Source organism: Poromitra crassiceps, assembly GCF_964638095.1.
Source record: "Poromitra crassiceps genome assembly, chromosome: 2".
In the NCBI taxonomy this organism is placed as follows: Eukaryota; Metazoa; Chordata; class Actinopteri; order Beryciformes; family Melamphaidae; genus Poromitra; species Poromitra crassiceps.
Genome location: NC_139624.1, coordinates 90870079 through 90884932, shown reverse-complemented (window position 1 = coordinate 90884932; position 14854 = coordinate 90870079). Strand labels below are relative to the sequence as shown.

The window sequence follows — 14854 nt, the reverse complement described above, 5'->3', positions numbered from 1 at the left end:
AAATTAAAACAGAAGTGGATTTATAGTTAGAAAGAGTGCTAAAGAAGAGAGAATTCCGTTTTTTATTTTTTTATTTTAGTTACTCACAGTACTATTGACCAGTCCAACTCAAAAGATATTCGGCAGTTTCACTTTGAGCTCTTGTTCCGCCGCTGGGCACACAGTGTCCGCGGTGTGGTGAAAAGAGGGCAAGAGAGGAAATTAAAACAGAAGTGGATTTATAGTTAGAAAGAGTGCTAAAGATAGTCCGGTCTGGTTATGACGAGTCTCGCTGGGTACAGTACGCCAAAGCGATATCCATTGACTCGATGATGCTGTTGTATGTTGCGCGTTTCTGTTGCACCAACGCGGAGAGGTCCTGCCGGACGAAAAAGCGCGTACCCTCCCAGGTGAGGGGCTTCTTCCCCGCAGCCTGGAGGATGAGTTGACGGTCGGGCCAGCGGAGTAGGCAGATGAAGATGGCCCTCGGTGGCAGGCCGGGGTCTGGACGTGGCCGAGGCGCCCGGTGTGCCCTGTCCACCTCTGGTGGTTTCTCGCCTTCCTTCAGGTCCAGGATGTAACACAGGATTTTGCCACGAAAGCGTCCATGTCACCAATCTCAGCTCCCTCTTTTACATTGATCAGGCGAATGTTATTTCTTTTACTCCTGCTGATTAAGTCATCAACCTGCGTGTGCAGCGTTTCGATGTTTTTGCATTTTATCCACTTTCGGACTCACTGTGTTGTTTTTGTCCTCCAGTGCGCTGATGCGCTTTTCCGCATTATAAACTCTGTTCACGGTTGCCTTAGTTTCTTTAGTGAGTGGATGGACTTCTGCACGTTTTCAAACTTGTTTTCAAGCTGCTCAAAACCTCTGAGCGATGTCGGACTTAATCGATAGTGTTTCACGGAGTAAAAGTTTAGCCCAAGCCGTTTATCTCCAGCCTCCAGCAGGTGAGTCATTTCCTCATTCATGGCGTGATTGCTTCGTCTTTTTCTTTCTGCTTACCTGTGTTGTGTTATGTTATGTTATGTTATGTTGTTAAAAGAGGGCAAGAGAGGAAATTAAAACAAGTGGATTTATAGTTAGAAAGAGTGCTAAAAAAGAGAGATTTTTTTTTTTTTGGGAAAAAATCCATAGATAAGCCGCACCGTTATATAAGCCGCAGGGGCCAAAAAAGCCCAAAAAACGGGAAAAAAGCCGCGGCTTATAGTCCGGAATTTACGGTACATCAAACACATATGCTCATGTTTTTGGATCTGTTGGGGAGCTATTTTCGATGGATGTTACGACATTTGTGGGTCTCTCGGAAACAAACAAGACGAGGAACTATCTGTCTTGGCTGGCCAGCCTGCCAGCACAGAGTCCATATGGGTTGGGGGCGTGCGGAGAACGCAACATTTACACTCAATACACTGCATGGGTATTCCGCTAATAAACAGAATTGAATGTACTGTATTTATAGAGGGAAAGACTCCCGTCTATGTTGCTGCTGCAGTCAAACAGTTGGTATCTCCAGCTCAGACAAGTTGCTGGGGTTTAGTGGCTCATTTGTAAACAGCCTATCAGAGCCAATCAGGACTTGCTATTTTACACACCCTCAGGTTGGCCCCGCCGACATTAGTTAACCCTTTACTGGCTGTTTTTGAGACCTTTTTGACAAGAATTGATCATTTTTAATTAATATGATGATTTAATATCTGCTGTGGCTAGTTCTTAGAGAGATGCCACCATGCTACCCTCCCCACCTACAATATCTAGACAATCAAACGCTTTAGCCGGTTGGAACCAGACTTTTTATCTCTGACCCCTGAAGCGACCTGTTAAGACAGCTCACTTCAGAGTGGCTGTTCAAAAAGCCTGGCTATCTCAGCTTAGCTTACTAGATATGAGGTAGGGGTGTCAAAATTAATCGTATAATCGATGCATCGTGATGCGGACGTGTGAATCGAATCGAATTGAATCGTTGACAGATGAATCGTTGAATCGTTTATGTTTAAATTTCTGTTGACATTCAGATTTTAAAGCACTTTATACGTAAAAAAAGGGACTTGATATTTGTCTGACTGCTTGTATTAATTGATGAAAAAGTAGCCATGTGCAGTAATAATACAGAAAATTGAGGATTTGATACTTGGATCTGCAATACTTTGAGCTGAATCGTGATGCATCGTGTAATCGAATTGAATCGTTGACAGATGAATCGTAATCGAATCGAATCGTGAGGCCAGTGAAGATTCACAGCCCTAATACGAGGCAGTTGAACATAGACCATGACAACCATTACATCTTAAAAACACTCTAATGCCCTGTTGGTGAAAGCGAGTTTTTATTTTGAAACAATACTGAATCAAACCAAACAGGAGTGGCTTTCTGTTATCTTAAAAAGTCCCCTGATAGTTATCTCAGATGTTCACTCTAAACCCATAGGTCACTTTTAGCTCTCTGGGATCCAGGAAGATTATATGATACATTTCTGTACTCATTTGGGTCAGAAATGTAAACAATATAATACAGCTGTTTACCCAGATGCTGCCTGATACACAGGCCCTATCGACGAAGTGCAAGCTTCTCCACTGCAGCCATGGCTTCCCTCAGCATCCAACCGGCTGCAGGAGGCTTACGGGGGAGAGACAGCGTACTGTTATAAATCTCCGCTGATATTGTTTCAACCCTTCAGTGTGTCTCTCCCTGCTCACTTCAGAGATGCTGCACCGCAGGTCACTTCAGTGAAATAATGCAGAATCAAACTTCATAAGGAAAACGTTCAGTTAATTCTGAAAGTTCTCCCCCAGTTAACCCAGACTTTAACCTCCAATCACTCGATCACCTTAGCTCACTGGGATCCAGACAGATTACATTCTACGTTTCCGCACTCATTTGGATTGGAAGCGTATGAAATCTAACATACCAAATCCCAGAGGCCGTTCCCATCCACCGAGCGTGATCCCTCTCTCCAGCGTGGGCTCCTGCCCTCACAGGCGGCTAGAAGGCCACCCGGAATACTCTAAGCTGCTCTTTTCACCCGTGACAAATCAGGCTGTGTTTGCCTGTATTAGCTTGGAGGTGCAGAAAGGAGGGCAACCAGCTGTGTTCAGCCGCTAGTCACCCCTAGCCTGGGTAAACCCAGCCTCCATGTGACCTCTATGTGCTATCAGTTACGCTACAGGCATAGCCTGTACATTGAAGGCTGGGTTTACCCAGGCTAAGTCACCCCCACAGTCTTAGATTGATGACTGGAACACACGCTCTTTAGAGCCACAGCTCAGTGTTTACCCTCGGGAGGAAAGTGGGGCACAATTGAGGCTTCTGCTTTCGAAAAACCTGTTTCTCTTCAATATGTCTTGAGAGGGGAATGGAATACACCCAATTTGAATAAGAGACCCTTTGAAGATGGAGACAAGATACTCACACAGAACAAACCCAGGTTCCAGTCGAGAAGTTGTGCTGAAAAAGGTAGATGTGATTTATATAAAAATTCTGCAGAAAAATACAGCTTACAGGACTATAAAAATGTCAAAATAAAGACAAAAGAGAAAATAACAAACTGAATAGTACACCCCCAGTCTAAACTAACAATGGTTATACTACGGTACTCATAAAAACCCCAACCCAACTGTTACTAATTATACGTCTATCCCTAATCACATTCTCTCTCTCCCTCTCTCTGTCTATGTCTCTCTCTCAGGTCCAGAGGAGTGCGTGTTTGTGTGTGTGGCTGTGTGTCATCAGTCGGTCCTCTGCTGCTCGTCTCTGACACCGCCTTCTTCTGCTTCAGCCTGACTGACCACACACACACACACACACTGCCCATCCTGCTCAAGGTGAGAGAGAGCTGTGTGTGTGTGTGTGCCGGCGTGCGCATGCGTGCGTGTGTGTGTGTGTGTGTGTGTGTGCCAGCGCGTGCATGTGTGTGTGTGCGTGCGTGCGTGTGTGTATGTGTGCCGGCGCGTGCATGTGTGTGTGTGCCGGCGTGCGCATACGTGCATGTGTGTGTGTGTGCACGTGCGCACGCGTGTGTGTGCATGCGTGCGCTTGTGTGTGTGTGTGTGTCTGCGTGCGCGCATGTGTGTGTGTGCGTGTGTGTGAGTGAGAAAGAACAGGTCCAGAAAGTTTGGAAATGTCCTGGAAAGTTTCAGATTTGTGTTCATGAAACAGCAGGAACACAGTGTTACATGTAAGGGTTAATGCACAACGAGGTGTCCATTATCAGAAATGAATGGATGACGCGGAGGCGTGCGGCGGTTGCTTCCGCGAAGTCCATTCATTTCTGATGATGGACACCTCGAAGTGCATTAACCCGCTTATACCATGGTCACTTGCCAAAGAAACAAAACAAGACCATTTATATTTTCATGCATTGGGCTGCACTCTCTGCTCGGGAACACGAAGGCAGCTGGCTGCCTGCGGCTCGCTGAGCTCCACTCAGCCACTAACCTCGCGTCAGCAGGCTCTTCCCGAGGAGAGCGCCACAACACGCTGAATCCCATTCGATTTGGAGGCGGAACACGCCAGGATTGACCAAAGCCCAATCCAGTCCCCAGAATTGTTAAATAAAATCTTCGACATGATACTATGACCCGCCTCTCAACCTGTCATCTCAGACAAATTATGTTTTCAGTCTGAAACGGACTCAGACGCACATGACGAGCGTGCGGCGGTTGCTTCCGCGAAGTCCATTCATTTCTGATGATGGACACCTCGAAGTGCATTAACCCGCTTATACCATGGTCACTTGCCAAAGAAACAAAACAAGACCATTTATATTTTCATGCATTTTGCAATCAAAATCTAGTTTTCATAACCTTGAATATGAGTTGAGAACCGGCGAGACAGTTGACAGCTGAGAGCCCGGCTTCTGTCAGCTGACCAGAAGGAAAATCAGATTTCTAAATAGCCGTTATTTTAATAAAGTGAGCAAACAGGGGTAATCTAAATAGTTACTTTGACCGACTCAATTTTTTTCTAAACTTATAAAAGTGCCATATTAAGCGTTATGGTGGTATAGAGCTCAAACACCTCTGTCGTGATCCTGGCGCATTGATATGAACGGTGAACAGACCATTTAGCTAGGTGTACATTATCACTGTACATTATCACAAATTACCGTAATGGACACCTTGCAGCCAATCAGAATTGAGTATTCACCCAGACCATGGTATAATACACAATAATAATACAAATGAAACCTTTTTAATGTTAAAGTTGAGCTGAACCCAAAAATGACTTTTATTTTCTTTTAGTTCAAATACCTGGGTATGCAGTGCACCTATTTAATAATGTATGCAAAAAAAATCACAAAAATCTAATTTCTTTAGTTTTTCACACTTTTTCACATCAAAAGTTCATTTTTCAAGATTTCATTGATAACAGTAATCTACAGTTTGCTCACCTAGTACTATCAAATTTCTACCCCATTTCAACCAATCATATCACGACATGGCAGCTGTCAATCAAATCTTCATTTCAGGATAATTTTCTCTTCCAAAAGAAAGAGAAAATGGCGCCTAGTGCCTGTCATCTGGCAAAACGGTAATGTCTAAGAATGCAAAGAAATGTAACTGGCTCGTTAAAATGCGCATTCCAGGAATATTATTTACATTTATAGCGATAATGACGCGCGCCCACGAGAGCTTGGTTGTCAGGGGTCGCACCTCGGAGATTCCAGGCCGACGGGCTGCACTCTCTGCTCGGCAACACGAAGGCAGCTGGCTGCCTGCGGCTCGCTGAGCTCCACTCAGCCACTAACCTCGCGTCAGCAGGCTCTTCCCGAGGAGAGCGCCACAACACGCTGAATCCCACTCGATTTGGAGGCGGAACACGCCAGGATTGACCAAAGCCCAATCCAGTCCCCAGAATTGTTAAATAAAATCTTCGACATGATACTATGACCCGCCTCTCAACCTGTCATCTCAGACAAATTATGTTTTCAGTCTGAAACGGACTCAGACGCACGTGACGAACGGGTTCAGTTCGACTTTAAGCAAAATTGTGACAGGGGTTGGTGTTTTGTCTAACAAGTATCTTTTTTTTTTTTTTTTTTTACAGATTATGAAAGTGCAGATTGTGAGCTTTCAAATGATGTGACATACATTGAAATCTGAAAAGATTATGCTTATTTGAATGTTTGAGAAAATTGCCCTGAAAGTTGGTGAACAAGCTCGGTTTGTGCTGAACAAACTTAGTTTTTTCGTTTGTATCTTGTTTGCATTGACTCTGTATGTAATCTCATTTGCATTAACTTTTTATGTAATCTCGTTTGCATTCACTTTGTATGTAATCTCGTCACGTCATTAGCAAAAATCTCCCCAGTGTGAACGCCCAGTCAGTCTTCACATTCATTCAGTTTAACTGAATTCAATTCAGTGTTTAACTAAATACAGTACCGGTAGTTAAGGAATAGTCTTCCTTTCTTTCTTTCTCTCTCTCTCTCTCTCTCTCTCTCTCTCTCTCTCTCTCTGTCTCTCTCTGTCTCTGTCTCTTTCTCTCTCTCTGTGTCACTCACTCAATTCAAATTGAATCTGTGTGTGTGTGTGTGTGTGTGTGTGTCTCTCTCTATCTCTCTCTCAGGACTCCAGCAAGTTGTGGTGGAGGCAGTGTGTGTGTGTGGGACAGAGTGTGTGTGTGACAGCGTTGCGTGTGTGTGTGCTGCGTGGCTGGAGAGGAAACCGCCTGTTGGCTGTGACCGACCAGTCCACGCTACACACACACACACAGGAATACGCACACAACACACACACAGAGGAACACGCACACAACACACACACACGGGAAGATTCACACAACTCACACACACATGAACACGCACACAACTCACACACACAGGAACGCACACACACTCCTGTTGAAGATACACAATCTCTGACGTTGCACGATGATGACTCTGAGGAAGCAGAGCCAGAGAGAGACGTCCAATCAGCTGTCAAGTTGAAACAGTCTAAAGTCATTGGTTATGAGGTAAGATAAAGCCACGCCCACTTCCGGGTTAGGCTTACAACCATTTATTTGTCCACAGACCAGAGGTTACCAACCTTTTTTGGCTTTGCTTGTTGTGACTCCACTTCACTCCACATCACAAAAATCTAGGGACCCCAGACATTCAAATTCCGGTACATCAATAATATATCAGTGGCATTATCAGACAGTAGAAATTGTATTTATAAAATCTGTGGAGTCCTTTATGTAGGCTGGCAATGTCTGTACCGCAGGTTTAACACAAAAGTCCACAAACTGTGATAAAGGGGCTAGTAGAGAATCTATCTGTGCCACAATAGGGTGTCCCGGAGGGTTAGTCAATGATTTGTGCAATTTAGGAAGAGTATTAAAACACTGGTCGAATAGGATGTAGACAAAAGAGAAAATCAAATTCACACTTAGAGATGCAGCCCCGTTCTCTATCGTCTTCTACGAAGACATGGATCTCTTTTTGAAAAGACAAAGTGGGGTCTGAGAGAAGTTTTCTGTAATAGGTCTCATTAGACAATTGGGACAAGATCTCTTATTTATAATTCTCTGTGTCTTGTATGCAGATCGCATCTAAATGGACTAAATGGACTGCATTTATATAGCGCTTTTATCCGAAGCGCTTTACTTTTCCCTCTCAGAATTCTAACCTTATTTTCAGAATTCCGACTTTATTCTCAGAATCTTGACTTAAACTCAGAACTCAAATATTTTTTTCACAAATGGCCATAATCCTCTTCGGTAGTTTTAAATTGTGTGTGGTTGTTAAAAAAATTAATTAAGAAAATCAGGCGACCCCATTTGAATTCCAGGCAACCCCAAATAGGTTCACGAAATGTCTATTCCATAGACTCTATGGCATAGACATTTGGTAAAGTGCTTATACTGTAGACGGTTTACTGTAGAATTGTGTTGGTATCTTATTTCCTGTCAGCTATTGTATTAGCAAACACTATAACAGGAAGTAAGAGGCAGCTAGGGGCAATTTAGATGATGTTAATTAGTTTATGTTGTCAAGTTAAAACCGTCTATAAAAATAATTTTACTTGGTGAAACCAAGCGATTATATATATATTAGGGATGCACCGATACAGTATATCGGCCATATATCGGTATCGGCCGATACTGACCTTGTTGACTGCAATCGGCAAAAAAATATGCCGTTAATTACTATTATTACTTTACAATATGATTGAATTTGTGCTCATTCAAAGATAGTGTGATGAAGGTCTCAAAAGACTTTAAAACAGGTCAGTTATTTGTTTATAATGACTATTTATTTGTTTCTCTCTCAAAAAACGCATAAAGAAACATATCGGCTATTCGCCAAATTGTTATTTTAAGTCCACAATTTTACAATCAGTGCATCCCTTATATATGTATGTGTGTGTGTGTAATCTGTGTGTATATATATATATATATATATGCCTAACCCGGAAGTGGGCTTGACTTTGGCTCTCTATACTGCACTCTGATTGGCTGTAAACATAGTGCAAAAACGTACTTTCTACACACTGACTTCTTGGACCTGTGATGGTAACTGGTCTCTGGCCCTACCCCTCTCCTTGATAGGGCGTCGTGACAGAAGTGCTGAGCGAGGGTGCGGGGCTGTACATGATTGACAGGAAGGTGTGTCTGTGTCTGGCCTATCAGCCGGCGATGAGGAGGAAACTCAGACCTGGAGACTCTGTGGAGGTGAGAGAGAGACAGTTCAGATTTTTTGCCTGCATCTGATTTTTGTGACCGCCTGTTTACATCTACTTTTAAAAGTGACCAATATGTGACCCGTGTGTTTACAATTACACTTACTTAACACTTGAAACAAGCCGCATGCGTACACGATAGGGGTTGCATGAACTAATTGACGTTTCGACGTTTAGTTATTAATCTTTAATACCTGTACACTACACACACGCACGCAGACACACACACCGACCTATGCTCTGCCACCCTCTGCCTAGTCTCTTAAAACAGACGGTTGGCTCTCGCAATTTTCAAATTGTTCCGCATTACTGTACTTCGAGCTGGGAAAACTTGGTCAAAACGGAAAGGGAACCTCAGGGAAAATAATGAGCGATGATAGGGGGTTGTCCCAGAAATACGATGTAAATGCGGCACATCCGCTCGTATTTCTCCAATCACCTGCATCGGTTTGAACTTCCTCCGGTCTGAAGCGTTTCCCCCCCCGTCCCAGCTTCCTTTGTCCATGTTCAGTGTTGTGAATTACAGACTGTTTATGGTGCAGTCGCAGAATGTAGAAGAGACAGTCTGGCTTGAGAGACTACCCTCTGCCCCACTCTACTGCAGTCTTGTTGTTTAGTCAAAACATGATAGTACCAGACCAGTGCTATAAAGGATTCTGTTCTCTATAAATATTTATAGGAACTTGTATGTCCATCTGTGGGAATGCAAGCGTGCATCTCTTTGCAAAGATATATGCAAATACATTCTTTTTAGACGACTTCCTTCGACTCCTGGCTCCAATTATTTGATCTCAAGATGGCTTCATTCTTCACCATAACTGTTCATTTCCATTTTTCATCAACACACAACAGAGAAAAACAAGACTGCAGCAGAGTGGGGCAGAGCATAGGTCTGTGTGTGTGTCTGTGTGTCTGTACAGGTATGTATGATTAATAACTATGTGTAACAGTATTAAACTATTGATTATGTAAATAAAGCTAATCTAACTAAAATGTTCTCCGTCAGCCGGCTAGTTGCGCGATGAGGAGTTGCAGTGAGAGAGTCCTCTCCCACTAACACAATGCTGGTTTGTTTACATGCGGGCATTAGGGGAGGGGGGGCTACCATAGTGGCTGGTGGCTGTGTAAAGACGCAACAGTTACCGCATTGTTTATTATTATGATAATTTAATTATTAGTTTAACTGACTAGTATTTTGGTGCCGACTAGCAAGGGTAGTGGATGTTTAAACGTTTAACCGACTAGTCGCGCACATCCCTAGTTTCCAGTGTTATCTATTCCACGTGCTTTTTTCCTGTTTACACGTTAATAATACATATACAATCTGTGTGAACAAAAACTCTGAAGTGGGTCACTTGTACCAGACTAAATAAGGTCTAAAAGTTTGTTTGTAAAGTTTTATTTAAAATCTGATGTTTCAATAAATAGTGGAATGACAATTAAATAATTTGGATTTAAATGTCAGTACTAATAAAGTTGTGTTGAATCTCCGTTAGCTCCATGATGTCCACTTTCTGTACCGGCCCTGCCCTGGCTTCCCTCCCAGCATGCTTTGCGCCTGCCTGCACTCCAGCCTGAGGGTCACGGCCTTCGGCAGAGTCACGGGGTCAGAGGTCAGCTGCCCCGGCGACGAGGCGTTGCCACGGTTACTGCTGGAGAGAAACATTGGCTTGGCCGAATACCTGTGGATCTGTCATGTGACCACACGACTCAGGCAGAGGTAGGTGTGTGTGTGTGTGTGTGTGTGTGTGTGTGTGTGCATGCATGTGTGTGTGTGTGTGTGTGTGTGTGTGTGTGTGTGTGTGTGTGTGTGTGTGTGTGTGTGTGTGTGAGATGTGCAACACAAGAAGTAGGATGAAAGCTGTATGATGCAGAACAGTGTACAGAGGATGCATAGGAATTAGGATGAAGGATAGGACACAAAAGTGTACTGGAAATGCAACACTGAGGCTGTATACAAGAAGGGACAGATCAGACTCTACTCTCTGAGGAAGCTTAGATCCTTCAATGTCTGCAGCAAGATGTTGCATATCTTTTACCAGTCTGTTGTGGCAAGTGCAATCCTCTTTGCAGCCACCAGTTGGGGCAGCAGCATCAGAGCCGGTGACTCAAAGAAACTGAACAAACTGATAAAGAGAGCTGCCTCGGTGCTGGGGACTACTCTGGAGCCCCTGGAAGTGGTGGTGGAGAGAAGGATGTTGCACAAGCTGCTCAAAACAATGGACCACACGACACACCCCCTACACAACACGACACACCCCCTACACAACACGACACACCCCCTACACAACACGACACACCCCCTACACAACACGACACACCCCCTACACAACCTACTGGCTGGACAACAGAGTGTTTTCAGTCAAAGGCTCCCATGCAGTAAAGACCGGTACAGGAGGTCTTTCGTGCCCACCGCAATAACCATATAACTCCCATTTTCAAGATTAATTCAATCAAGATTGAATAAATGTATTGCCATGTCAACATAGTTGATAAGAATTAGTCTTGGTTCACTCTCAGACAAAGACAGTGCAGCAGCACACAATACAAACAACAACCATTAAACACAGGGGGGAAAAACATTCAGGAACAGTACATGCAGAGAGAGGAGACTCCTCCTCTCCCTCCCTCTCCCTCTCTCCTCCTCTCCCATAAAGTCACTACTTAACTCACATTGCTTATGTACATTGCACACTGTACATTTTCTGTCCACACAGCACACGTGTACCGTAAATTCCGGACTATAAGCCGCACCGGTGTATAAGCCGCACCTGCAAAGTTGACTGTTTTTTACATATATAAGCCGCACCGGACTATAAGCCGCGGGTGTTTTAATGGTATTTTTTTTATTTTTTTTATTGTGTTTTAATGTTTAATTACCATATGTAAGGGTTCATGCACAGAGGGGATTGTCGGGAAAGAGATGGCTGTTTGAGGAAGCTCCCATTTATTAACATTTCAACAAAACAACATAACACAACACCACCTGTGTTTCTTTTTTACAGTGCACACAGTGTCATACAGTGTGGTGAAAAGAGGGCAAGAGAGGAAATTAAAACAGAAGTGGATTTATAGTTAGAAAGAGTGCTAAAAAAGAGAGATTTTTTTTTTTTTTTTTTTTGGGGGGGAAAAAATCCATAGATAAGCCGCACCGTTATATAAGCCGCAGGGGCCAAAAAAGGCCAAAAAACGGGAAAAAAGGTGCGGCTTATAGTCCGGAATTTACGGTACTTGGAATGATAGTAAGAATAGTATTATATTATATATAATGTAATCTATATATATATATATACAATTGAGTATGTGGACTTTGTCTGTTTGTTTGTTTTGCTTCAAGTTCTGTGTTCGGCCACAGCTATGCCGTTTTACGTGCAATCGGGCCGAAACCTTCAGGGTATGTAAAGGGCACCCATGCGGGTCACCTGCGGAGCCATAAAGATCCATACAGTCGATCAGACAGGCCTTCCTAACATTGCTCTCTCTCTCTCTCTCTCTCTCTCTCTCTCTCTCTCTCTCTCTCTCTATCTCTCTCTCTGTCTCTACCCCCCCCCCCCCCCCCCCAGCCTGGTCCCCAGCATGTTGAAGGAGGATTGTGTGTGTGTATTGGCATGGAAGGTGATGGAGTATGTGTGGAGAGGAAGAGGAGGGAGAGGAGGAAGGAGAGATATCTACTCAGAGATGCTGGACCAGCCTCACACCTGTCCACTGACTCAGGTACACGCACGCACGCATACACACACACACACACACACACACACACACACACACACACACAGCATTAAAGATGCGTCCACTAATCAGAAGGTCGGTGGTTCGATCCCCGGCTCCTCCAGTCCGCATGTCGAAGTGTCCTTGGGCAAGACACTGAACCCCAAATTGCTCCCGATGGCTGTGCCAGCACCCTGCGTGGCAGCTGGCCGCCTTCGGTGTGTGAATGGGTGAATGTAGGCATTTTTTTTTTTTTTTTATGTAGGCACATTGTAAAGCGCTTTGGATAAAAGCGCTGAATAAATACAGTGTCATTTCCATAAAGATTGTGATGATTGACAGGAGCTTAGAACGGTTATCAGACCCGTGAGTTAATGAGGATTTAAAAATGTCCACTGTTGGTCAAGTTACTGAAAATGTTATTGTAATTAGTTACAGTTACTAGTTACTTTGCTAAAAAAAAATATATTTTTTTTATTAAAAGTTATTAAATTACTTTACAAATTACTGCATAATAAAAGTAATTTGTTACTAGGGAAAGATACAAGTTACAAGATGTTTATTGTCACACGGATGTACGAGTACACACGGTGAAATGCTTGAGCTGAGTTATGTTCCGTTACAGTCATCATCATCATCGTCATCAACATCGTCAGCATTTTTTCATCAACATCGTCGTCATTGTCATTCACATTATCGACATTATCATCATTGTTTCCTGTCATGCTTAACTGGTACATTAACATCAGAACATTGTCATCGTTATTGTCATCTGTTCCGGTGCTTTCCGGGTCTGTGCCGTATATTGCGGATGCCCATAAATAATCTTTATATGTTATGTTAATTAGTAGTTACAAGTCTTTGTCTATATATTGCGGTTGCCTATAAATAAATCTGTACATGTTATATTAACAGCTGGTCATAATGGTGGGGTAGATCTGTTTATTGTTTAGGAGTCTGGTGGCTTGGGGGATGAAGCTATTTCGTAGTCTGCTTGTCCGGGTTTTGGGGGTTCTGTATCTCCTACCAGATGGTAGCAGGGAGAACATGTTGTTGAGTGGGTGGGTTGGGTCCTTGATTATTTTCCTGGTTCTCTTGAGGCAGCGCTGAGTGTAGAGGTCTGCCAGTTCCGGCAGCTCGCAGCCTGTTACATGCTGGGCCGTGCGCCTCACTCTCCTCAGTGCTTTCATGTCTTTTATGGTGCAGTTTCCATACCAGGAGGTGAAGCAGCCGGTCAGTAGGCTTTCGATGGTGCCTCTGTAGAAGTCTTTGAGTATTGTGGGTCTCAGGCCGAACTTCTTTAGTCGTCTGAGACCGTGCAGCCGTTGTTGGGCCTTTTTGGCAACAGAGGTGGTGTGGCTGGACCATGTAGGGTCCTGGTGGATGTTGACACCCAGGTATTTAAAGCTGTCCACTCTTTCTGGCACCATTGTTCCAGGACAGCCAGTTCTTTCCTGTAGGCCGTCTCGTCGCCATTGGAGATCAGCCCCACCACTGCTGTGTCGTCCGCAAACTTCACGATGGTGTTTGAGGTTTGGGTTGCCACGCAGTCGTGGGTGTAGAGGTCATACCAGTAGGGGCTGGAGACACATCCCTGTGGCGCTCCAATGCTGATGGTCAGTGGGGAGGAGGTGCGGTCTTCTATTTTCACCACCTGTTGTCGTAGCCTACATTCTCTTATTAATGCACACACATAATGTTAATGTTGCTGTGGCACAGTAACCTGATGCTGCCAGATGGTTTGTTTTCACATAACCATCTGGGAATGAATGGTTGGGAAGCCGTTTCAAGAGGCAGCCACTTTCAAAAAATACCTGGCAGGTGATTGGCTGATGTGTCTATCACCTCTATCACGGGGTCATATTTATAGCTGAAGCGCGGTGGGACTCCTTCTCTACTTAACCTGGCATTTTATTCGATTTTTGCTAGGAGCAAGTGGCAATTTGCGACTTGCGAGTTATAAATGAACACAGCATCTCTCTCTCTCTCTCTCTTCCTCTATCTCGCTCTCCCTCCATCTATCTCTCTCTCCCTCTCTCTCTCTCTTTCTCTCCCTCTCTCTCTGCAGTACTTGGTCGACCCGGCGGTGTGTGAGTGTGTGTGTGTGTCAGAGTGTGTGCGTGTGTTGCAGTCGTCATGTTGGTCAGGTGTGTGCCTGGGTTCTCTGCTGCCACCTGGTGGCAGCAGTCTGAGCAGAGCGCAGCTCAATGCCACGCTGTCCTGGAGCTGGCACACATCTGACTCCACCCACCCTGCCTCTGATTCCACCCACCCCGCACAGCAACACAGGTAAACCCCACCCCTGACCTCTCACCCCTGACACTAGAGATATCGCTGGTAAAAGGCAAGCGGCAACCTCCATCTTGGACAAATGAAGCCAACGGGGAAGTGCCAAAAACTGCAGTTCCTCGACTGGCCACTTGAGCCTGGCTGCAAAAGCGAGTCATTCCCCATAGACTCCCATGTTAAAATGCCCAACTTTACAGCAGAAATAAACATG

At 44.3% G+C, this 14854-nt stretch overlaps 1 protein-coding gene across 1 annotated transcript in view; it reads left to right on the top strand.

The window, feature by feature from the left end:
• The window catches only part of ctc1 (CTS telomere maintenance complex component 1), a gene marked incomplete at its 5' end in the record, with an annotated part of 91747 nt that overhangs the window by 14469 nt on the left and 62424 nt on the right, over nucleotides 1-14854 (top strand). Inside the window, 7 exons of the mRNA XM_083631843.1 lie at nucleotides 3669-3804; nucleotides 6551-6683; nucleotides 6873-6937; nucleotides 8516-8638; nucleotides 10143-10366; nucleotides 12210-12360; nucleotides 14423-14643. Of these exons, the coding sequence (XP_083487969.1) occupies nucleotides 3669-3804; nucleotides 6551-6683; nucleotides 6873-6937; nucleotides 8516-8638; nucleotides 10143-10366; nucleotides 12210-12360; nucleotides 14423-14643 (1053 nt within the window). The remainder of the gene's footprint in view (nucleotides 1-3668; nucleotides 3805-6550; nucleotides 6684-6872; nucleotides 6938-8515; nucleotides 8639-10142; nucleotides 10367-12209; nucleotides 12361-14422; nucleotides 14644-14854) is intronic.